The sequence below is a fragment of the Canis aureus genome, chromosome 8 (assembly GCF_053574225.1).
Source record: "Canis aureus isolate CA01 chromosome 8, VMU_Caureus_v.1.0, whole genome shotgun sequence".
In the NCBI taxonomy this organism is placed as follows: Eukaryota; Metazoa; Chordata; class Mammalia; order Carnivora; family Canidae; genus Canis; species Canis aureus.
In genome coordinates, this window is record NC_135618.1 from 60824678 (window position 1) to 60848177 (window position 23500).

General features: G+C 41.4%; 1 protein-coding gene across 3 annotated transcripts in view; it reads left to right on the forward strand.

The window, feature by feature from the left end:
* Positions 1-4727: 4727 nt before the first annotated feature.
* The window catches only part of ITGAM (integrin subunit alpha M), a 55341-nt gene continuing 36568 nt past the window's right edge, over positions 4728-23500 (forward strand). For all 3 annotated transcript variants that reach the window (XM_077907414.1, XM_077907415.1, XM_077907416.1), the window contains exons 1-5: positions 4728-4880; positions 6063-6171; positions 19574-19677; positions 19987-20057; positions 20204-20321. In XM_077907414.1, coding sequence (XP_077763540.1) covers positions 4853-4880; positions 6063-6171; positions 19574-19677; positions 19987-20057; positions 20204-20321 — 430 coding nt within the window. In that variant the 5' untranslated portion in view covers positions 4728-4852. The remainder of the gene's footprint in view (positions 4881-6062; positions 6172-19573; positions 19678-19986; positions 20058-20203; positions 20322-23500) is intronic.

The window sequence follows — 23500 nt, forward strand, 5'->3', positions numbered from 1 at the left end:
ATCAGATTCTCTCACCTTCCCCAGGGTTCTCTCTCTCTCTCTCTCTCTCTCTCTCTCTCACATTGTTATAGGCTATCTCTGTGCCAGGGATCAGCTAGAGGTATTAAGGTCTTCTTAGCATATTTATAGTGACTTTCTAAACTGTTTCCTATAGCAGTTGCTTTTGGTTATCCTAGTTCTTAAATGGCTGGCTCCCAAAAGGAGAAAAAGAGAAAAATGGAGGAGAAAAAGGAACTAAATCTCCTGGAAGTTGCTTCAGCTTGCAACTGATGGAGGGGTTTGCATAAATGTGGGGAGGTCCAACATGATTGCCTGCCTATGTCTGAGGATCAGAAGCTGCAATCAGCAATCAGAACACCCCTGCAAGCTGCATGCAAGCTGCTCCTGGAACATAAGCACAGCTTCCTGTCACCCATGGGAGGTGGGGGATCCACAGCTGCTGCAGTACTAGCAACTGAAATAGACTGAAATTAGACTTAAGTCTTCGAATAGACTCCAGAGTTCCTGTATAGTCACATCAGACAGGTTCTGCCAGTATAATCACTGTCTAGGTAGGAGAAAGGATTCCTGGCCCTCCCTACTCTGCCATCGTTCTTTCTTTTTTTTTTTTCTTTAGATTTTATTTATTTATTCATGAGAGACACACAAAGAGAGGCAGAGACCCAGGTAGAGGGAGAAGCAGGCTCCTTGCAAGGAAGCCTGATGCAGGACTCGATCCCAGGACCCCATGATCATGCCCTGAGCCAAAGGCAGATGCTCCACCACTGAGCCACCCTAGATGTAATTGTTGTTCTGTGTTTTTATTTGCTAAATCTGGCAACACTAAATGTTTGGCTTCCTGGACCAGTTGCTAAAGGTGTGTGACTTCCTACAAGTCTGACTTATAGGTGACAGGCTGGCTTCTTGGGCTGATTATTGTAGTTAATGGATGGGTTTCTTGGACTGGTTACTGCAGATTGTGGGTCAGAGTTCTGTTTCTATGTATGGTCTATCTATTCATTTTATTCATGCTCTCAAGATTTAGAAGACGTGAAGTACTTGTTAGGATGAGTACTGGGTGTTATATGTGATGAATCACTAAATACAAATAAATAAATAAATGGAAAAAAAAGAAAGAAATGTGAAGTAGTTACATATAGCCAACTACTATATGGTCCTGAAGAAATGTGTTGTACTACAGAGAAACAGATTTTTGAGAGCTCTGTCTTCTGATGGAAGGCACAAAAAGAACAGGACGCCAGGAAAACCAAGTCTATTCATTCATTTACCAAACACATATATTCAGCAATTGTTTGTTCTGAGTTCTAGATATTGTCCTAGGGGTTCCTGCCCTCTAGGAAGCTAGATTACTTGCACTTGGATCCTTGTCTCAGGGTTCATTTACAGGGAGAACTCAAGCTAAGATTTTATCAAAGTGGGGTGGACACCTGAGTGGCCCAGTGGTTAAGCATCTGCCTTTGGCTCAGGTTGTGATCCTGGGACCCTGGGATCGAGTCCCACGTCAGGCATCCTGTGGGGAGCCTGCTTCTCCTTCTGCTTATGTCTCTGTGTCTCTCATGAATGAATAAATAAAATCTTAAAAAAAAAAAAAAAGAGTAGGGCTGGAGAATGGATGGGAGGGAATGGCTGAGAACCTATGGACAGGTGCCCACTTGTGGTCACCTGGTAAGGTGCATATTCATTGCTGAATAAATGAGAAAGGCTCTGTGGATTGGATAGCTATTTTACCGATGTCTTTATAGATAGTGGGCCCTTGGCCACTGTTCAGGGCAAAAATGGGCACCGATATCTGATCTATAGCAACTTCCTGTGGTGGTCAGAGTGTGAAAGCCCTTGCCAAAAGAAACCACGCGTATTCATGAAATTATGCCTCCACACCCTGATTAGTATCCTTCTACTAGGGTCTATGGCTTTGTTTCTCTTTCCTCAGGTCCTTTGCCTGCTAGCATGTATAGGCACTTTGTTGTTTTAAATAATTTACTAGTGTTTTTCTTTTCTTTTTGATTATAAAAGTCATTCTTTTAAAAAATATTTTATTTATTTATTCATGAGAGACACAGAGAGATAGGCAGAGACATAGGCAGAGGGAAAAACAGACTCCCTGCGGGGACTTGATCCCAGGACCATGGGATGTGGGACTTGATCCCAGGACCATGGGATCACGCCCTGAGCTGAAGGCAGACACTCAACCGCTGAGCCACCCAGGCGTCCCTAAAAGTCATTCTTTTTTTTTGTGTAGGAGTTTTAAATACAAAAAAATAGAAGAAAATTAAAATCATCCTGTGGCCAATTATTATTATTATTTTTAAAGATTTTATTTATTTATTCATGAGAGACAGAGGCACAGACACGGGCAGAGGGAGAAGCAGGCTCCACGCAGGAAGCCCAATGCGGGACTTGATCCTGGGTCTCCAGAATCATGCCCCAGGCCAAAGGCAGCTGCTAAACCACTGAGCCACCCAGGGATCCCCTCTGTGGCCAATTAATTTTTTTTTAAATATTTTTTTCTTTATTTATTTATGATAGTCACACACACAGAGAGAGAGAGGCAGAGACACAGGCAGAGGGAGAAGCAGGCTCCATGCACCGGGAGCCCGACGTGGGATTCGATCCCGGGTCTCCAGGATCGCGCCCTGGGCCAAAGGCAGGCGCCAAACCGCTGCGCCACCCAGGGATCCCTCTGTGGCCAATTAAAATAGGCCACAATTCTTTGACACAGCTCCCACTGAGAAGTGGAATCTACATCCCCTCTTCTTGAATGTGGATGAACTCTGTGACTGCTTGGCCAATAGAATATGGTGGAGGAGACCCTTTGGGCAGTGTCCAAATTGGAATCTTATGAGAGTGGATACTTTTGATTATTGTTTCTTAGAACACTTAGTCCTGAAATCTAATTACTATGCTGTAAGAAGCCCAAGGAATCTAGAGAGACCATATGGAGAAACTTCAGTTGACAGTCCCAACTGAGCCCCTACCTGCACCAACTGGCTGCCATCTGAGTGGCCAATTTTGAAAATCTAGCGCAACTGAGCCCTGGATGACTCTAGCCTTAGTCATGTTCTGACTGACCATGTGAGATCCTCTTAGTGAAAACTGCTGAAGCTGGACAATCCATGGGACCATGAGACAATAAGTCACTAAGATTTGGAGTGGTTTGTTATGCAGCAATAAATGACTAGAACAAACCCACAATCCAACCATCCAGAGATAATCACTATTAACATTTTGGTTTTCTTACACACACATATTTTTAAATAAGGAATTTTATTAAAAATGTATAGAATTTTATGGATTTTTTTTCAGAGAACAGACATTTATTTGCTCTGGTTGTTAAGAAGGTAAGATTAGGGGCAAAAGAAAATGTGTTAGAGTGAAAAAATCTTTGGCTTGGGGAATTACATTATCAGTCACATACAAGGTATAGTTTGGTGTTCGATGTATTTCATGTGTGACTGGATAAAGGAAACCTCATTTAAAATGGAGTCAGGGGGATCCTTGGGTGGTTCAGCGGTTTGGCGCCTGCCTTTGGCCCAGGGCGCGCATCCTGGAGTCCCTGAATGGAGTCCGGCGTCGGGCTCCCGGCATGGAGCCTGCTTCTCCCTCTGCCTGTGTCTCTGCCCCTCTCTCTGTGTCTCTCATAAAAAAAAAAAAAAAAAAAAAATAAATAAATAAAAAACTTAAAAAAAAAATAGAGTCAGGAGGCCAGAAACGGGAGCTTTCCTACCCTATTGCTCAGGGTCAATTGCAGACCTCAACAGAAAGAGACTTGCATTCACAACAGGTAGACATCTATACTTTATATTTTTTTCCTCCAGCAGGAGGTAGATTTTCTCCTTGCCAAGATCCTGCCAATGAGAGACTATCCCAACACAGTAATGAGAAGCCACTAGGCTTTGAACTTTCAGTTTACTTCAATAGACTTCTTGTGTGTAACAGCCCCTCCCAACTCCCTCTTTTCCTCTGTAAAAGAGCTTTCCTGTCCCTCGTTTTTGGGATTTGCCTTTGGTTTTGTCATAGCTTGTAAGTCCCAAATTGCAATTTCTACTATTGCTAAAATAACTGGCTGTTTTGTTTTGAAGGTTAATACATGAAACTATGATCCTGTGTCTTTGAAAACAGATTTAGAAGTGAGTAGTCGTGAAATGTAGAGATATATCACAGAGTGAGACACAACCATCCCCTGTTGTTTGGGTATTCAAATTGTTCTAGCTTTTCATTATAAAAACAATGCTACAGTGAACAAGCTGTACAAACATCTTGACTGTATTTCTCAACTATTTCTTAGGATAAATTTCTGAAAGTAAAAATTTCTGGACAAAGGGTTTTTGAGGCTTTTTTAAAAGAGTAAAATAATATTAAAAAAGCACTGGGTTTCTCTATACTTGAATTGTCCTATGGAAGGAGGACAAAAGAACCAGCTGAAGGGTACTCCTGTTTCCTTGGGCAGAAGGGAAAGACATTCTGCAAAGTATGCTTTCAGGGAGAAACAGTGTGATCTCCCACACATGCTTGGTTTGTATTAATATTTATACGCAAATTCCAGGAGGCAAGCCCTAAGTCTATTCAGCTTGTTTTTCATAATGCTTGGATAACCCTAGATGCAAATGGGCAAAAAAAGAACACCTATGGACAATGATCTTGGGTGAGGAATCTAGTTAGGAAGGGAGCACAGGCTGTTTGTAGCCCCAAGAAAAAGGTCAAACGGGGCTTGTGTGCTCGCTGAACCCCCGCCCTCTTCCTTTGAATGTTAAACAGCCTCTAACTTCTTCTTTTCTGTCCTTCCTATCTTTGGTGGCTTCCTTGAAGTGGCTCAGTGGTGCGTGCAACCCCACAGTTCCTGCTCCCTCCAGCTATGACTCACAGAGTCCTTCTGTTAACAGGTACACTAGGGACTTGGGAGGGGGGGCTCAGGGTGAGGAGGAGGAGATCTTTGAGTCTGAGTGGAAAGACAGGGCACAGAATGTCTAGGTGTTAGACTGGGGGAAGACCAAGGGGGATTTGGGGAAGAATAAGGGATTCAAGAAGCAGAGAATAGAATTAGACCAAGATGAAATGCCCACAGAAGCTTGGATGAATAATTAAATTCATAGACTATACAATGGGATTTGGCTGGCCTTTTCACTTTATAGGAAACTGAGGCCACAGAGAGGTGGAATGATATGCCCAGGGGTGCATAATACATATTGGAGTCTGAGTGTTTCTTCTTGGATTATATCTTACTACCTTCACTTTGCCTACAGTTCTATTTTCCAAGAACCAAAGTGTAAATATTTGTTGAATGACTGACCAAATGATTAAAAGTTATTTCGTTTTATGGCTGTGCTTTGTGGGGAATGAACCAAAGAAGGGAAAAAAGTACTGAGAGTTGCGTAGGGAAGAAATTGCCTAATTAAGAGTCTTTAGGAATTTGATTTTTAGCAGGGTAGGAGTATAGGGTGGAACTCAGAGATTGGGTGGATATGGATATACCCCATATCACATTTGTGGTCCTTAGGCCAGGAGTCAGCAAATTATGGCCTGTGGGCATTCAGGGAGGATTCCTCCCACCTGTTTTTGTACGACTGTGAGGCATAGGTCTTAGATGAGCATTTATTTATTTTTATTTTAAATTAAAAAAAAATAGGCTCCACACCAAGCATTGAGCTCAATGCAGGACTTGAACTCAAAACCCTGAGATCAAGACCTGAGTTGAGATCAAGAGTTAGTTGCTCAATGGACTTAAGCCACTTAGGCGCCCCTCAGATGAGCATTTATAATTGATTCATGATAGGGTATGTTAACTCTGAATCCCAGTGAAATGACATTATCTTTCCCAAGGAATTCCATTTGTCTAATATACACTGTTTGCTTCTTGGACTACAAAACCTAAAATATTTACTATCTGGACCTTTATAAGAACAATGCCAATCTCTGCCTCAGGCTCGCAGAGCTAGACCTGGGAGGCAGACATCTCCATGCTGGGTTGGGGTGAATTTCAGCAGGTAGATGCATGGAGCAGGAGGGCAAGCTGCTTTCTTATCTCCTTATCTCCACCTGACCCTCACCCTTTCTCCTCCCTTTAGCCTTGGTCTTACTATGTGATGGGTTCAACCTGGACACTAAAAATGCAGAGATCTTCCAAGAGAATGCAAGGGGCTTCGGGCACAGCGTGGTCCAGCTTGAGGGATCCCGGTAAGGACCACAGATGGAGGTCTCTGTTTTATACTTTTTCTCTTTAAAACATATATACCTGAAAAAAAATCACCATTTCCTTGGTTATTTTCTTGATTTATTTTTTGAAAGGTAATACAGAGTTCTAAATCCAAAAGATAGAATGCAATAGTTAAAAGTCTCCTCAGCACACACTCCCTTTCCCACTTCCCTCCCTACTCAGGAAGGTCCCTGGTAAATGATTTCTTGTAGGTTCTCCAAAGAGATTCTATGCTGTGTGTGCCTCCATATTTCCCTAACCCTGATCCCACACACAATTTGTAGCACGTTATACTTAAACTGCAGCCTGCTGCCTACTTTTGTAAATCAATTTTATTAACACAACCCTCATCCCAACTTGCCATTCATTATTAATGGCTGCTTTGGAGCTACAATGGTAGAGTCAAGAGGCTTCAGAAGAAAGTATATGGCCTGCAAAGCCTAAAATATTTAGCTATATGAAGTAATATTTATGAAAATAATATTATCTTTCCAAAAAAAGTTTGCTGGCCTCTGCTCTATACTGAACTTTGCCTTTTTTTTTTTTTTCTTAATAGGGCTTGGTTATTTTACCAGATAAATGCATAAAGACCTTACTCATTTTAAAAAAGATTTATTTATTTATTTATTTGAGAGAGAGCGTGTGCACAAGTGCAGAGTAGAGGAGCAGAGGGAGAGGGAGACAGAATCTCAAACAGACACTGTGTGGAGTGCAGAGCCCTACACGGGGCTTGATCTCATGACCCTGAGATTAAGGCCGGAGCTGGAACCAAGAGTCAGATGCTTAACCCACTGTGCCACCCAGGAGCCCCATTTTTTAAAAAAGATTTATTTATCTTACTCATTCTTTTTTATACTTGGATATTCTATTATTTGGACCTATTATAATTTACATCAATATTACATTTAAATATTATCTTAATAGACATTAGATTTTTTTTTAGACATTAGATTGTTTCCAAACTTTTGTGATGTGAAAAATGCTGTCATTTTGCACATGTGCAAATATGTTTGGAAGTAAATTCCTAGAACTAGGATTCCTGGATCAAAGGGTACATATGCATGTATAATGCTAAGATTTTTCCAGATTACCCTCTACAGAGGTGGCAACAATTTACACTCACACCAGAAATTTATGGTAATGCCTACTTCCCTACCCATTTGCCAACCCAATATGTCATCAAACTTACTGATCTTTGCAAATTGGGTAGGTGAGATATGGTATCTCAATTTATTTTTATTTTTTATTTTTTATTTTTTTTCAATTTAGTTTTAAATTATATTTATTATTATTATTATTTTGTATTTTTTAATTGGAGTTTGATTTGCCAACATATAGTATAACACCCAGTGCTCATCCTGTCAAGTGCCCCCCCTCAGTGCTCAGCCATTAGAAACGATGAATACCCACCATTTACTTCAAAGTGGATGGAACTGGAGGGTACTATGCTGCGCAAAATAAATCAATTGGAGAAGGACAAACATGATATGGTTTCGTTCATTTGGGGAATATAAAAAATAGTGAAAGGGATTAAAGGGGAAAGGAGAGAAAATGAGTGGGAAATATCAGGGTGACAGCACATGAATTTATTTTTTAAAATGAGAGATGTATTTCCTTTTCTGTGAACACCTTTTTCTTATCTGTTGCTCATTTTTCTTTAAAAAAATTTTTTTATTGGAGTTCAATTTGCCAACATATAGCATAACACCCAGTGCTCATCCCGCCAAGTGCCCCCCTCAGTGCCCATCACCCACTCACCCCAAACCCCCGCCCACCTCCCCTTCCACTACCCCTTGTTCATTTCCCAGAGTTAGGTGTCTCTCATGTTTTGTCACTCTCACTGATATTTTCACTCATTTTCTCTCCTTTCCTCTTTATTCCCTTTCACTGTTTTTTATAGCCCCCAAATTAATGAGACCATATAATGTTTGTCCTTTTCCGATTGACTTATTTCACTCAGCATAATACCCTCCAGGTCCCTCCACGTCGAAGCAAATGGTGGGTATTTGTCGTTTCTAATTGTTGCCCATTTTTCTGTTGTTGTTGTTTTTTTTCTTATTGGTTTGCAGGAGCTCTGACTATATTGAGGAAAGTAGTCTGTAGCATGAGTTGCTAATCTCCCTCTACCCAGTTTATTGTTTGTCCTTGGACTTTGCTTGTGGTAGTTTATCACATTTAGAATTAAAAAAATTTGAATTCAATTAACCAACATATAGTACATCATTAGTTTCAGATGTAGAGTTCAATGATGCATCAGTTGCATATAACACCCAGTGCTCATCACATCACGTGCCCTCCTTAATGCCTGTCACCCAGTTACCCCATCCTTTTTTTTTATTTTTTATTTTTTATTTATTTATGATAGTCACAGAGAGAGAGAGAGAGAGGCAGAGACACAGGCAGAGGGAGAAGCAGGCTCCAAGCACCGGGAGCCCGATGTGGGATTCGATCCCGGGTCTCCAGGATCGTGCCCTGGGCCAAAGGCAGGTGCCAAACCGCTGCGCCACCCAGGGATCCCACCCCATCCTTTTGCCCACCTTCCCTCCAGCAATCTTCAATTTGTTTCCTATAGTTACGAGTCTCTCATGGTTTGTCTCTTTCTCTGATTTCTTCCCATTAGATTCTCCTTCTCTTCTCCTATGATCCTCTGCACCATTTCTTATATTCCACATATGAGTGAAACCATATGATAATTGTTTTTATCCGATTGACTTATTTTGCTTAGCATAATACCCTCTAGTTTATCCACATCAATGTAAATGGTAAGGTTTCATCCTTTTTGATGGATGAGTAATATTCCATTATATATATATATATAACATTTATTATATATATATATAATATAAATCTCACATCTTCTTTATCCATTCATCTGTTTTTGCTGGACATCTGGGCTTCCTCCACAGTTTGGCTATTGTGGGCATTGCTGGTATAAACGTTGGGGTGCACGTCCTCTTTCGAATCACTGTTTGTATCCTTTGGGTAAATATTGGGCAGTGCACTTGCTGTGTTGTAGGGTCATTCTATTTTGAACTTTTTGAGGAATCTCCATACTGTTTTCCAGAGTGGCTGCCCCAGTTCACATTCCCACCAACAGTGTAAGAGGGTTCCCGTTTCTCCACATCCTCACCAGCATTTGTTGTTTCCTGACTTGTTAATTTCAGCCATTCTTACTGGTGCAACCTGATATCTCATTGTGGTTTTGATCTGTATTTTCCTGATGCCAAGTGATGTTGAGTATTTTCTCATGTCTATTGGCCATTTGCACATACAGAAAAAAATTTTTAAGTTTTTTTTTTAAGTTTTTTTTATTTTTTATTTATGATAGGCACACAGTGAGAGAGAGAGGCAGAGACATAGGCAGAGGGAGAAGCAGGCTCCATGCACTGGGAGCCCGACATGGGATTCGATCCCGGGTCCCCAGGATCGCGCCTTGGGCCAAAGGCAGGCGCCAAACCGCTGCGCCACCCAGGGATCCCAATTTTTAAGTTTTTAAATAAAGATTTCAATTTATTTATTCATGATATACACACAGAGAGAGGCAGAGACATAGGCAGAGGGAGAAGCGGGCTCACTGTGGGGAGCCTGATGCGGGACTTAATCCCAGGATTCGGGATCATGACCTGAGCCAAAGGCAAACACTCAACCATTGAGCCACCTAGGCATCCCAAAATTTCTAAAGTTTTAAAATGTAATTCCAGGTGGTTAATATACTGTGTTATATTAGTTTTAGGTGTACAATATAGTGATTCAACACTTCCATACAATACCCAGTGCTCATCACGAGTGCACTCCTTAATCCCCATCATTGATTTAATTCATCCCCTGCTCCTCTCCCTTTTGGTCACCAACAGTTTGTTCTCTGTAGTTAAGAATTTATCTCTTGGTTTGCTTCTCTTTCCTTTTTTTGTCCCTTTACTTGTTTGCTTGGTTTCTTAAATTCCACATATGAGCAAAATCATATGGTATTTGTCTTTCTCTAATTGACTTATTTCGTTTAGTTTAGCATAATACTCTCTAGCTCTATCCATGTCATTGCAAATGGCATGATTTCATTCTTTTTTATGGTCGAGTAATATTCCATTGTGTGTGTGTGTGTGTGTGTATATATATATCATAACTTTTTTATTTTTATTTATTTTTATTTTTTTAAAAAAGCTTTTATTTATTTATTCACGAAAGACACAGAGAAAGAGAGAGGCAGAGACACAGGCAGAGGGAGAAGCAGGCTCCATGCAGGGAGCCTGATTGTGGGACTCGATCCCCGGACTCCAGGATTACACCCTGGGCCGAAGGCAGGTGCTAAACTGCTGAGCCAGCCAGGGATCCCCCCTAACTTATTTTTTAAAAAGATTTTTTTCGTAAGTAATCTCTACACTCAATGTGGGGCCCAAACTCACAATCGCAAGATCAAGAGTCACACACTCGGGATCCCTGGGTGGCGCAGCGGTTTGGCGCCTGCCTTTGGCCCAAGGCGTGATCCTGGAGACCCGGGATCGAATCCCACGTCGGGCTCCCGGTGCATGGAGCCTGCTTCTCCCTCTGCCTGTGTCTCTGCCCCCCCCCCCGTGTGACTATCATAAATAAATAAAAAATTAAAAAAAAAGTCACACACTCTACTAACTGAGCCAGCCGTGCACCCCGATATACCACATCTTCTTTACCCATTCATCTGTCAATGGACGTGTGAGCTCTTTCCATAATTTGGCTATTGTAGATAATGCTGGTATAAACATTGGGGCGCATGTATCCCTTTGAATTAGTATTTTTGTATCGTATACTGCAATACCCAGTAATGCAATTGCTGGATCATAGGATAGTTCTATTTTCAACCTTTGAGGAAACTCCATGTGTTTTCCAGAGTGGCTGCACCAGTTTGCATTCCTACCAACAGTGCAAGAGAGTTCCCCTTTCAACACCAGTTGTTTCTCGTGTTTTTTTTTTTTTTTAATTTAATTTTATTTTTATTTTAGCCATGCTGACAGGTGTAAGGTGATAGTTCATTATGGTTTTGATTTGCATTTCCCTGATAGTACATACAGAAATTTATTTAAAATAACTGTGGTTGAATTCATTCACTAAAAAATTAACTTCAGTATAGTTAATATACAGTGTTATATTAATTTAAGGTATACAATATAGGATTCAGGGGGCTCCCTGGGTGGCTCAGTGATTTGGTGCCTGCCTTTGGCCCAGGACACGATCCTGGAGCCCTGGGATGGAGTCCCGTGTGGGGCTCCCTGCATGGAGCCTGCTTCTCCCTCCGCCTGTGTATCTGCCTCTCTCTTTCTCTCTCTCTCCCTCTATGTCTATCATGAATAAATAAATAAATAAATCTTAAAAAAAAAACCCTATATAGGATTCAACAATTTATATATATATTTATTTTTTAATGAATATGCTCTTTTTTTCCTGTATATTTTTTTATTTGAGTTTAACCTGCCAACATATAGTATAACACCCAGTGCTCATCCCGTCAAGTGCCCCCCTAAGTACCCGTCACCCAGTCACCCTGTCTCCCCGCCCACCTCCCTTTCCACTACCCCTTGTTTGTTTCCCAGAGTTAGGTGTCTCTCATGTTCTGTCTCCCTCTCTGATATTTCCCACTCATTTTCTCTCCTTTCCCCTTTATTTATTTATTTAAAAAAATGTTTTATTGGAGTTAAATTTGCCAACATATAGCATAACACCCAGTGCTCATCCCGCCAAGTGCCCCCTCAGTGCCCATCACCCACTCATCCCAAACCCCCGCCCACCTCCCCTTCCACTACCCCTTGTTCGTTTCCCAGAGTTAGGTGTCTCTCATGTTCTATCACCCTCACTGATATTTCCCACTCATTTTCTCTCCTTTCCCCTTTAATCCCTTTCACTATTTTTTATATTCCTCAAATGAATGAGACCGTATAACATTTGTCCTTTTCCGATGGACTTCCTTCGTTCAGCATAATACCCTCCAGTTCCCGTCCACGTTGAGGCAAATGGCTCGTTTCTAATGGCTGAGTAATATTCCACTGTATACATAGACCACATCTTCTTTTTTTTTTCAAAGATTTTATTTATTTATTCATAGAGACACACACACACACACACACACACACACAGAGAGAGAGAGAGAGAGAGAGAGAGAGAGAGAGGCAGAGACACCGGCAGAGGGAGAAGCAGGCTCCATGCAGGGAGCCCAACGCGGGACTTGATCCTGGGTCTCCAGGATCACACCTCAGGCTGCAGGCGGCGCTAAACCGCTGCGCCACGGGGGCTGCCCCCACATCTTCTTTATCCACTCATCTGTCGATGGACACCAGGCTCCTTCCACAGTTTGGCTATAGTGGACATTGCTGCTATAAACATTGGGGTGCAGGTGTCCCGGCGTTTCATTGCATCTGAATCTTTGGGGTAAATCCCCAGCGGTGCGATTGCTGGGTCGTAGGGCAGGTCTATTTTTAACTCTTTGAGGAACCTCCACACAGTTTTCCAGAGTGGCTGCACCAGTTCACATTCCCACCAACAGTGCAAGAGGGTTCCCCTTTCTCCACATCCTCTCCAACATTTGTTGTTTCCTGTCTTGTTAATTTTCCCCATTCTCACTGGTGTGAGGTGGTATCTCATTGTGGTTTGATTTGTATTTCCCTGATGGCAAGTGATGCAGAGCATTTTCTCATGTGCATGTTGGCCATGTCTATGTCTTCCTCTGTGAGATTTCTCCTCATGTCTTTTGCCCATTTCATGATTGGATTGTTTGTTTCTTTGCTATTGAGTTTAATAAGTTCTTTATAGGTCTTGGATACTAGCCCTTTATCTGATACGTCATTTGCAAATATCTTCTCCCATTCTGTAGGTTGTCTTTTAGTTTTGTTGACTGTATCCTTTGCTGTGCAAAAGCTTCTTATCTTGATGAAGTCCCAATAGTTCATTTTTGCTTTTGTTTCTTTTGCCTTCGTGGATGTATCTTGCAAGAAGTTGCTGTGGCCAAGTTCAAAAAGGATGTAGCCTGTGTTCTTCTCTAGGATTTTGATGGATTCTTGTCTCACATTTAGATCTTTCATCCATTTTGAGTTTATCTTCATGTCTGGTATAAGAGAATGGTCCAGTTTCATTCTTCTGCATGTGGATGTCCAATTTTCCCAGCACCATTTATTAAAGAGTCTGTCCTTTTTCCAGTGGATAGTCTTTCCTGCTTTGTCAAATATTAGTTGACCGTAGAGCGGAGGGCCCATTTCTGGGTTCTCTATTCTGTTCCATTGATCTATGTGTCTGTTTTTGTGCCACTACCACACTGTCTTGATGATCACAGTCTGTAGTACAACTTGAAATCTGGCATTGTGATGCCCCCAGATATGGTTTTCTTTTTTAAAATTCCCCTGGCTATTCGGGGTCTTTTCTGATTCCACACAAATCTTAAGATTATTTGTTCCAACTCTGTGAAGAAAGTGCATGGTATTTTGATAGGGATTGCATTGAATGTGTAAATTGCCCTGGGTAGCATATACATTTTCACAATATTAATTCTTCTAATCCATGAACATGGAATATTTTTCCATCTCTATGTGTCTTCCTCAATTTCTTTCAGAAGTGTTCTGTAGTTTTTAGGGTATAGATCTTTTACCTCTTTGGTTAGGTTTATTCCTAGGTATCTGATGCTTTTGGGTGCAATTGTAAATGGGATTGACTCCTTAATTTCTCTTTCTTCAGTCTCATTGTTAGTGTATAGAAATGCCACTGACTTCTGGGCATTGATTTTGTATCCTGCCACATTGCTGAACGGCTGTATGAGTTCTAGCAATCTTGGGGTGGAGTCTTTTGTTTTTTCTATGTACAGTATTGTGTCATCTGGGAAGAGGGAGAGTTTGACTTCTTTGCCTATTAGAAAGCCTTTTATTTCTTTTTGTTGTCTGATTGCTGAGGCTAGGACTTCCAGTACTATGTTGAATACAGTGGTGAGAGTGGACATCCCTGTCTTGTTCCTGATCTTAGGGGAAAGGCTCTCAGTATTTCCCCATTGAGAATGATATCTGCTGTGAGTTCTTCGTAGATGGCTTTTAAGATGCTGAGGAATGTTACCTCTATCCCTACACTCTGAGGAGTTTTGATCAGGAATGGATGCTGTATTTTGTCAAATGCTTTCTCTGCATCTATTGAGAGGATCATATAGTTCTGGTTTTTTTCTCTTGTTGATGTGATCTATCATGTTGATTGTTTTACGAGTGTTGAACCAACTTTGCATCCCAGGGATAAATCCCACTTGGTCATGGTGAAAAATCTTCTTAAAGTACTGTTGGATTCTATTGGCTAGTATCTTTTTGAGAATTTTTGCATCTGTTTTCATCAGGGATATTGGTCTATAATTCTTTTTGGTGGGGTCTTTGGTTTTGGAATTAAGGTGATGCTGGCCTCATAGAACAAGTTTGGAAGTATTCTGTCCCTTTCTATCTTTCGGGACAGCTTTAACAGAATAGGTATTGTTTTATTTATTTATTTATTTATTTATTTATTTATTTATTTATTTATGTTTTTTCTTTAAATGTTTGATAGAATTCTGGGGATCTCTGGGTGGCTCAGCGGTTTAGTGCCTGCCTTTGGCCCAGGGTGCGATCCTGGAGTCCCGGGATCGAGTCCCGCGTCGGGCTCCCAGCGTGGAGCCTGCTCTTCTCCCTCTGCCTGTGTCTCTGCTTCTTTCTCTCTCTCTGTGTCTATCATGAATAAATAAATAAAAGAAAAAAATGTTTGATAGAATTTCCCTGGGAAGCCATTTGGATCTGGACTTTTGTGTCTTGGGAGGTTTTTGATGACTGCTTCAATTTCCTCCCAGTTATTGGCCTGTTCAGGTTTTCTATTTCTTCCTGTTCCAGTTTTGGTAGTTTGTGGTTTTCCAGAAATGCGTCCATTTCTCCTAGATTGCCTAGTTTATTGGTGTATAGCTGCTCATAATACATTTTAAAAATCGTTTGTGGGATCCCTGGGTGGCGCAGCGGTTTGGCGCCTGCCTTTGGCCCAGGGCGCGATCCTGGAGACCCGGGATCGATTCCCACATCGGGCTCCCGGTGCATGGAGCCTGCTTCTCCCTCTGCCTGTGTCTCTGCCTCTCTCTCTCTCTGTGACTATCATAAATAAATAAAAAAATTAAAAAAAATATTAAAAAAAATAAAAATCGTTTGTATTTCCTTGGTATTGGTTGTGATCTCTCCTTTTTCATTCGTGATTTTATTAATTTGAGTCTTTTCTCTTTTGTTTTTAATAAGGCTGGCTAATGTTTTATCTATCTTAATAATTCTTTCAAAGAACCAACTCCTGGTTTTGTTGATCTGTTCTACAGTTCTTCTGGTCTCTATTTCATTGAGTTCTGCTCAAATCTTTATTAACTCTCTTCCGCTGAGTGTAAGTTTTATCTGCTGTTATTTCTCCAGTTCCTTTTGGGTGTGAGGTTAGCTTGTGTATTTGAGTTTTTTCCAATTTTTTGAGGGATGCTTGTATTGTGATGTATTTCCCTCTTAGGACTGCCTTTGCTGTATCCCAAAGATTTTAAACGGTTGTATCTTAATTTTCATTAGTTTCCATGGGATTCAACAATTTTTATTTTTTTTAAAGATTTATTTATTTATTTATTCATGATAGAGAGAGAGAGAGAGAGAGAGAGAGAGGCAGAGACACAGGAGGAGGGAGAAGCAGGCTCCATGCCGGGACCCCAACGTGGGACTCGATCCCGGGACTCGAAGATCGGGCCCTGGGCCAAAGGCAGGCGCCAAACTGCTGAGCCTCCCAGGGATCCCCAGGATTCAACAATCTTTAAATGACTTCTTGGTTTTGTGTAATTCTTTTTTTTTTTTAAGATTTTATTTATTTGAGAGAGAGCACAAGAGCAGAGGGAGGGGCAGAGAGGGGGAGACATGCTGACTCCCTGTCAAGACCTGAGCCAAAGGCAGACGCTTAGCAGACAGAGCCACACAGGCATCCCCTAGGATGCTTTAAATACTTGGTTGTCAAGGGCCATTTCTATCACTGCAGAAAGTTCTATCAGACAGTGCTATGTGAGATTTGACAGGAGGGGGAATTCAGTACTTCACAAATCAGGACACAGCAGCAGCTCAGCTGAAACCTACTGGTATAGAGACATAGTAACAGAGAAAATCATTTCCTTGATAAGACAGGTCTATTGGCCAGGTAGGAAGGATGTTTCCATATTGATAGGATAGGAACATGTGATCTCCATGCGGCCTAAATATGTGTGCCAGTTATGTTTGCTATTTCATGATGTGCAGTGCTTCCTCATAGACCCAGCTTGGTTCTTCTCCAGTGCCTCCTCTTGGAGTTGTACCTGATTTTATTACCAGTTTTCTTTTTTCTTAAATTTTTATTTATTTATGATAGTCACACACACACAGAGAGAGAGAGAGAGGCAGAGAAACAGGCAGAGGGAGAAGCAGGCTGCATGCAGGGAGCCCGACGTGGGATTCGATCCTGGGCCTCCAGGATCATGCCCCGGGCCAAAGACAGGCGCTAAACTGCTGCGCCACCCAGGGATCCCCTTATTACCAGTTTTCATCCGAATCCACTGGGGAATGGGACGATTCTGCTTTTGTTTCTTGGCCAGGAATTGCTTGATTCTGAAAGTCTTGTGAGAAGACATAGCGATCACAGTCAACCACATGCAACCAGGATGGCAGTGAAAAGGCAGTTTTGTGTAATTCTTAGAGAAGCTCTTCTTTTTTTTTTTCACACAATGACAAAATGTATTTTTATAGATATTATGTACCAATAATGTATTTAAGCAAATATATTTCAAAACATTCTGCACAAAGAACTTACAGATCACAATTACTTAATAACAAAATGTCCAGTTCTTTAGGAAATTGTTTGTAATTTAAGGGACTTAACTACAACAAAATTTTTAAAACTAAAGAAATTACTTTATGGCACAGGACATCACAACTTATGTAACAAAGCAGGCAGATTTTGTTGTAGACACAGGATGAAGGGAAATCTAATTTAAATTAAAAATTCAGGTAATGGGTATTCCTACATTTAAGCATCAGTTTTGTTTAGAAAAATTAAAAACTTCCCAAATATTAGCAGCATACCTTTCTACCTTTACAATTCAGAATTTTACTGTTCATCTGTCAAATATATGACAGTATCTGGTTAATTTCTTAAACTTAACTATCAGTGTTACCCTTGAGATGCTGACCCTGTTGCATTTCCTTTCATATTTTTTTTCTCAATGAACCTATGGCCTTTGACAGGGAAGGTAACTGAAACACATTTAGATAAAAACTGGTCTTACAGGGCAGCCGGGGTGGCTCAGCGGTTTAGCGCCGCCTGCAGCCCAGGGCGTGATCCTGGAGACCCGGGATTGAGTCCCACGTTGGGCTCCCTGCATGGGGCCAGCTTCTCCCTCTGCCTGTGTCTCTGCCTCTCTCTCTCTCCTCTCTGAATAAATAAGTAAATCAATAAATCAATAAATCTTTAAAAAAAACTGGTAGATACTTTATTCATGAATAATTCAGCAAGTACTATTGAAAGCCTACTACATTTCCAGGTCTAGAAAGAGCAAGAAAGACACAGAGTCTGCCTCCAGGGAGCTCACCATCTAGACTATAGCAGGCCCAGCACTTGTTCAGGATTACTATGAGCCTTCCTTTCATCTTTCAAGATTTGCATAGATATTGATTTCCTCTGTAAGGGCAAATAAAATCTTCCCTTACACATATCATTCTTTATATTATCATAAGGGGAATTCTGAAGTCTGTGTGTTGACAAAGTCTACACTTTGCTTTCTCCAATTGCCCTTCTGGGCCTTCTGACAATGTCAGATATTTTCTTTCCCTCTTGGTTCTGCACAACACACTCTCTGTGCTTTTGCCAATCCAGTTGGCATTTTCTGTGACACTTTCTTTTCTCCTTCACTGTCTTTTGTTTCCTTCCTCCTTATTAAAAAAACAGTCACTGGGGCTTTTCCAGGATCCCTTTCCTGACTTCTTATTCATATCGGTGACTAAACTTAACACCTCCTTAAATGTTGGGTCTTTAGTAAGCATAAAAACCAGAATTAGCAATTTTCTAGAGCTCTGTTGTGAATTGAGATCTTTCCAATACTCTCTTCCTGAATGCTATTGAGAAATATTACCCTCAATAAGAAGGATTTCTTGAAGATTCCTGTTTTAAAAGTAGTATTAAGAGACTGATAAAGTATACATAACTCAGCAAAGAATGCTTCTACTTTATTCTCAGTTCCTACCAACTACTGTATTCTGCAAGATCATAGTTAAAACTCTTTGGTGTGGGATATCAATTTTACACACAGGGCTAGATCAAAAAATTCCATTTTGGGGTCTCGGATATGTTTGAAACTTAAACAAAACCTAAATGATAAAAAGCTGAGATAGATAACTATTCATTTCTATGTCTATGTCCTTTATCATAAACAATATACAATTAGGAATTAAACTTTTTTAAAGTCTCCAAGTCAGATGCAATCAAGCCATGTATGTCCTATGGTCCTTTTATAAATTTTTAACTCAGACACATAGAAGATTTGGTAAACTTTAATTTCCCAAATATTCTCAGAAAGAGTTATCAGAAGCATCCACCACTTACAAAACACAGCTAGATAATCCATTGACCCCAAAGTGACCCCAAATGAAATACCTGTTATGTGTTGTGAGGTAGCAACGACAGACTATGATCTTCTGTGGAGATGGTACCCTTTGTGCATAAACATTCCTTCTTCACAGGAAGAGTGTGAATAACAAGAAGGGACAGAGCCACCCTTCATTATTTCATCAGCTACTAGTGTTTTCATAGTTTTAAATGCCTGATTTCAGTTTTACAACAATACCAATATTTGGAAAGGTCATCCTATGTTCCAAGCAGCAGATATTAACAACTTCCAACATGATCTCTAGGAATAATTTGAAGTTCTGAACCATGCCTTAGGAAAACATTTCCAACAGTCTGTGCAGGATTTATTCCTATTCCATCATTGGTAATAATTGCACTTGTTGCTGTAGGAACTTTAAATTCTTCTGCTGGAAACTTTAAGACTGCTGTGAGAGGTGTACTTTCAGGAACACTTTCAAGATCACGCTGATCTTAAAGGAAACCTTCGGCATAGTGAAGCCCCTGCGGACGGAGACCCCAACTAGTTCCGCCTAGACTCCCACTTTTTCTGGGGTACCCGGTCCCGCACCCTCTTCCCCTTTCAAGACTTAAAATTTTCCAATTTTTTTTCTCTGCTGAGCCTTCCTCCTATTTCTGGGAATTGGGAAATTTGTGTGAGGGTTGGCTCTCCTTATTTTCCTCTGGGAGGCAGAACGTCCATGGTCTCCTTCTCTCCCCACATGTCAGTTTTCTCTTGTCCCTGTGGTGATATGTTCCTACCTGGTCTCCCAGGTTTGTGGTTGGAGCCCCCCAGGAGATAAAGGCTGCCAACCAAACAGGTGGCCTCTACCAGTGTGACTACAGCACGGGCAAGTGTGAGCCCATCCAAATGCAAGGTGAGTCACTGCCCCTCCCTGGGACCCAGGGCTAGGCTTCCACCTGTGCATATACCTGAACTTGCCAGGCATTTCTTTTGTTCTGGGGGGTCTGTGGTTTGGGGTCCAGGTGTTCAGCTCTCTGCCTCTGTGCTGTATGCAGATTCTACATCAGACACCCTCAGGTACCCTCTTCATATTCCTTCTTATAACTTGTGTCTCTCCTTGACCTGTTGGATCTCCATATCTCCCAAGTCAAAGTGACCTATGTTTGTCTTCTCAGAGCCCTTTTTGCTCCCTGAAGGTGACCATTTATACATGTCTCCTCAGTCCCTCTGGAGGCGGTGAACATATCTCTGGGCCTGTCTCTGGCATTTGCCACCAACCCTTTCCGACTGCTGGTGAGTTGTCCTGGGTCATGGGAGTGTCCTGAGGGAAGAAGTCAGGGGCCCATGGCTGCTGCGGCTTTGGTCTGTGGAGGTTGGAGGTGCTCGGGTGAAAGGACAGGAAGCATGAACAGCATTTCCCACCTGCAACCTTCCCCCAGGCCTGTGGCCCCACTGTGCACCAAACTTGTAAGGAGAACACCTATGTGAATGGCTTATGCTTCCTGTTTGGATCCAATCTATGGCAGCCGCCGCAGAGTTTCCCAGAGAAGCTCCGAGGTAGGTGGCCTTTGGGAGGGAATACAGATGGGCAGTGTGAGGGTGAGGGCAGGACTGGGGTGGGGGCTGTTTACAGCCTGGGGGATGACTTAGAGGTCTAAATGCAGAAGCTGGAGGAAACTGGGATCCAACACAGATGATGTGGAGAGATGCAAGGGTCTTGTTATAGCCACTTATCTTTGTAAGATGATGTCCCAACCATTGTCCTTAGAGTAACTACCTGAGTCTCCTGATCATAGCCTCTGAGGGTCTCCCATCCCTTCTACCTCAGTCACTGTACTCTAGGCACTCTGGCTACCTTTCTTCTCCAAGAATGACATCAAGCTGTCCTTACCTCAGGGCCTTTGCAATTACTGTTCCTTCAGCCTGGAATCTTCTTCCCTCAGATCTTAGTGGACAATGCATTATTGTCATTTCAGCTCAAATGTCACCTCTTCAAAGAGGCCTTTCTTGAGCGGTTCTTATAATCATTTCTACCATCTTGTCATACTTTACCATCTTCATATACATATTTTACTTGTTTCTTTTCTGTCCTTTCTTCTGGAATGTAGCCTTCATGATAGCAGGGATACTATCTTGTTCATTGCTCTATGCTCTTTTTAATTTTTAAAAAGATTTTATTTATTTATTCATGAGAGACACAGAGAGAGAGAGAGAGAGAGGCAGAGACATAGGCAGAGGGAGAAGCAGACTCCATGCAGGGAGCCTGACGCGGGACTTGATCCCGGAACTCTAGGATCACACCCTGAGCTGAAGGCAGACGCTCAACCGCTGAGCCACCCAAGCATCCCTGCTCTGTGCTCTCTCTCTCTCTTTTTTAAAGATTTATTTATTTATTTATTTATTTATTTATTTATTTATTTATGATAGACATATATATATATAGAGAGAGAGAGAGAGGCAAAGACACAGGTAGAGGGAGAAGCAGGCTCCATGCTGGGAGCCCGATGCACAACTCGATCCTGGGACTCCAGGATCGCACCCTAGGCCAAAGGCAGGCGCTAAACCACTGAGCCACCCAGAGATTCCCCCCTTGCGCTCTTATATCTACTTCTGCTTAATAAATTGCCCTTAAACTTAGTAGCTAAACCCAATAAACATTAATTATATCACAGTTTCTGCAAATCAGGAATCTGGGGATGGCTTAGCTGGGTGCCTCTTCTCAGGGTTTTTCATGAAATTGAAGTCAACTTGTTAAACTGGAGCTCATCCAAAGGCTTGACTGGGGAAAGATCCACTTCCAAGCTCACTTACAAGATTGTTGGACTGAGGGCCCCAGTTTTCACTGGCTGTTGGCTGGAGGTTTCTCTCAGTTGCTTTTCACATGGGGTTCCCTATAAAGCAGCTCACAACTGCTCCCCATAGAGCAGCTGGCCTCCCTTACAGTGAGTACATAAGGGAGTAGGAGAGCAAGAGAGAAAGAGAGAAAACAGCCAAAAAAGAAATCATAGTCTTCATAATCTAATCTCAGAAGTAATAGTACATTATTTCTGCCATCTTATGTTCGTTTGAAGTGAGTCAAAAATTCCAACTCACTTTCAAGAGAAGGTTACCGTGCAAGGGTGTTATATCCAGGAGGTGAGAATCTTGAAGACCATCTTGGTGGCTGCCTACCACATCCTTGTTCACCAAACATTTGTCGATTGAAAGAGAGTGAGTGAGCGAGTGACTGAATCTTTTCTCAAGCTGCTTTCTACCATTTATTTCTTCGACTGGTTGTCCATCTTTTTTGCTTGGCTTCAAGTTGGTTCTAGAACCAAGGGCTGATATATCTTCCATTTATAGGTTTTTTTCCCCTTCAAGCTCTGCCTCTTTGTACTTTACTCTCAATGGATAACATTCCTTCTTTCTTCATAAAGAAAATCAAGGTTGCCAGGGATGAACTCCATCTGCTTACTCCTCCTTGTTCAAATTTTTGCAACAGTACCACCCTTGGCAGTGTCTCACTGGTTTTAGAGGAAGACCTGAGTGTCCACCTTTCCATGAATCACTCTTCTATCTGGACTTTTGAGGCTTTATCACATCACCAACCTGAAGCCCACATCCTCAATCATTCATTCTCTCCAGGAGCTTAAATTTCTCCTTCCTCCTTTGCATGTAAACATGCTTACACTTACCCATATCTTAAAAGCAATCAACCACCAATATTGATAGCAATGAAAATAACCTTTCCTCTGCCTGGTCTCCTCTACATCTTATGCTGTTTCTCCTTTCCTTCATCATTAAACTTTTCAAAAGAGTTCTCTCTTCTTGTTTCCATTTCCCCCATATTACCATTCTTCACCCTCTGACATGTGTCTTCTCTCCAACCTCTTGCAAATGGCATTTGTGACTTCCTAAATGCCAAATCTCTGTTCTGTCCTCATGTTTACTGACTTTTCTGATGTGACTTACAGATCATCTCTTCCTTCTCCAAACACCTAGATTTCTCCCCTCCTCTCTCTTCCCCTCCCTTCCCCCCTTATTTCCTTCCTCTCCCTTCCCTTCCCTTCTTCTTGCTTCTTCTGCTGCCAAGGGCTTCTGGTAAACTTCATCTCCAGGCAGTCTCCCTCTGCCTTCCTTGCATGTGTAGGGGTACTAGGTTACGGCTTCTATTCTTGTCCAAGTGTTCTTCCAGGCCAATTGCATTCAGTTCTGTGGCTTCAGCTCTTAGCCCCTCTTTAGTGTTCACTCTCAGCATTCAATACTTTTCTTTTAAAAAACATTTTCCGTTCTTATATTCACAAATATATACATATTTATAGTCTTCACTTTGTGCCACAAATGATAGCGTGTTGTACACATTTGATTCTTTTCATTTAACCTATCTTTGAGATTTTCAAAGATTTCTCTGGTTAATTTTCTTTGTATATTTTCCATATAAATGTTAGAGTCTGCTTATCTGTTTTTAAAAAACTAATACTTTTTTGGGGGGGTAATTTTACTTTTTCAAAGATCATACAATAAAATTGGCCTTTATTCTTTTAGTGTACAATTCCATGAATTTTAAGATATGTATATAGATTTTCATTAAAAAAACCAACATGAACATGGGGTGCCTGGCTGGCTCAGTTGGAAGAGCATGTGACTCTTGATCTTCAGATTGTGAGTCCCAGCCCCACATTGGTTGTAGAGATTACTTAAAAATAAAACCTTATAAAAAATCCAACATGAACAGAATGCAATAGTTCTATTACTCC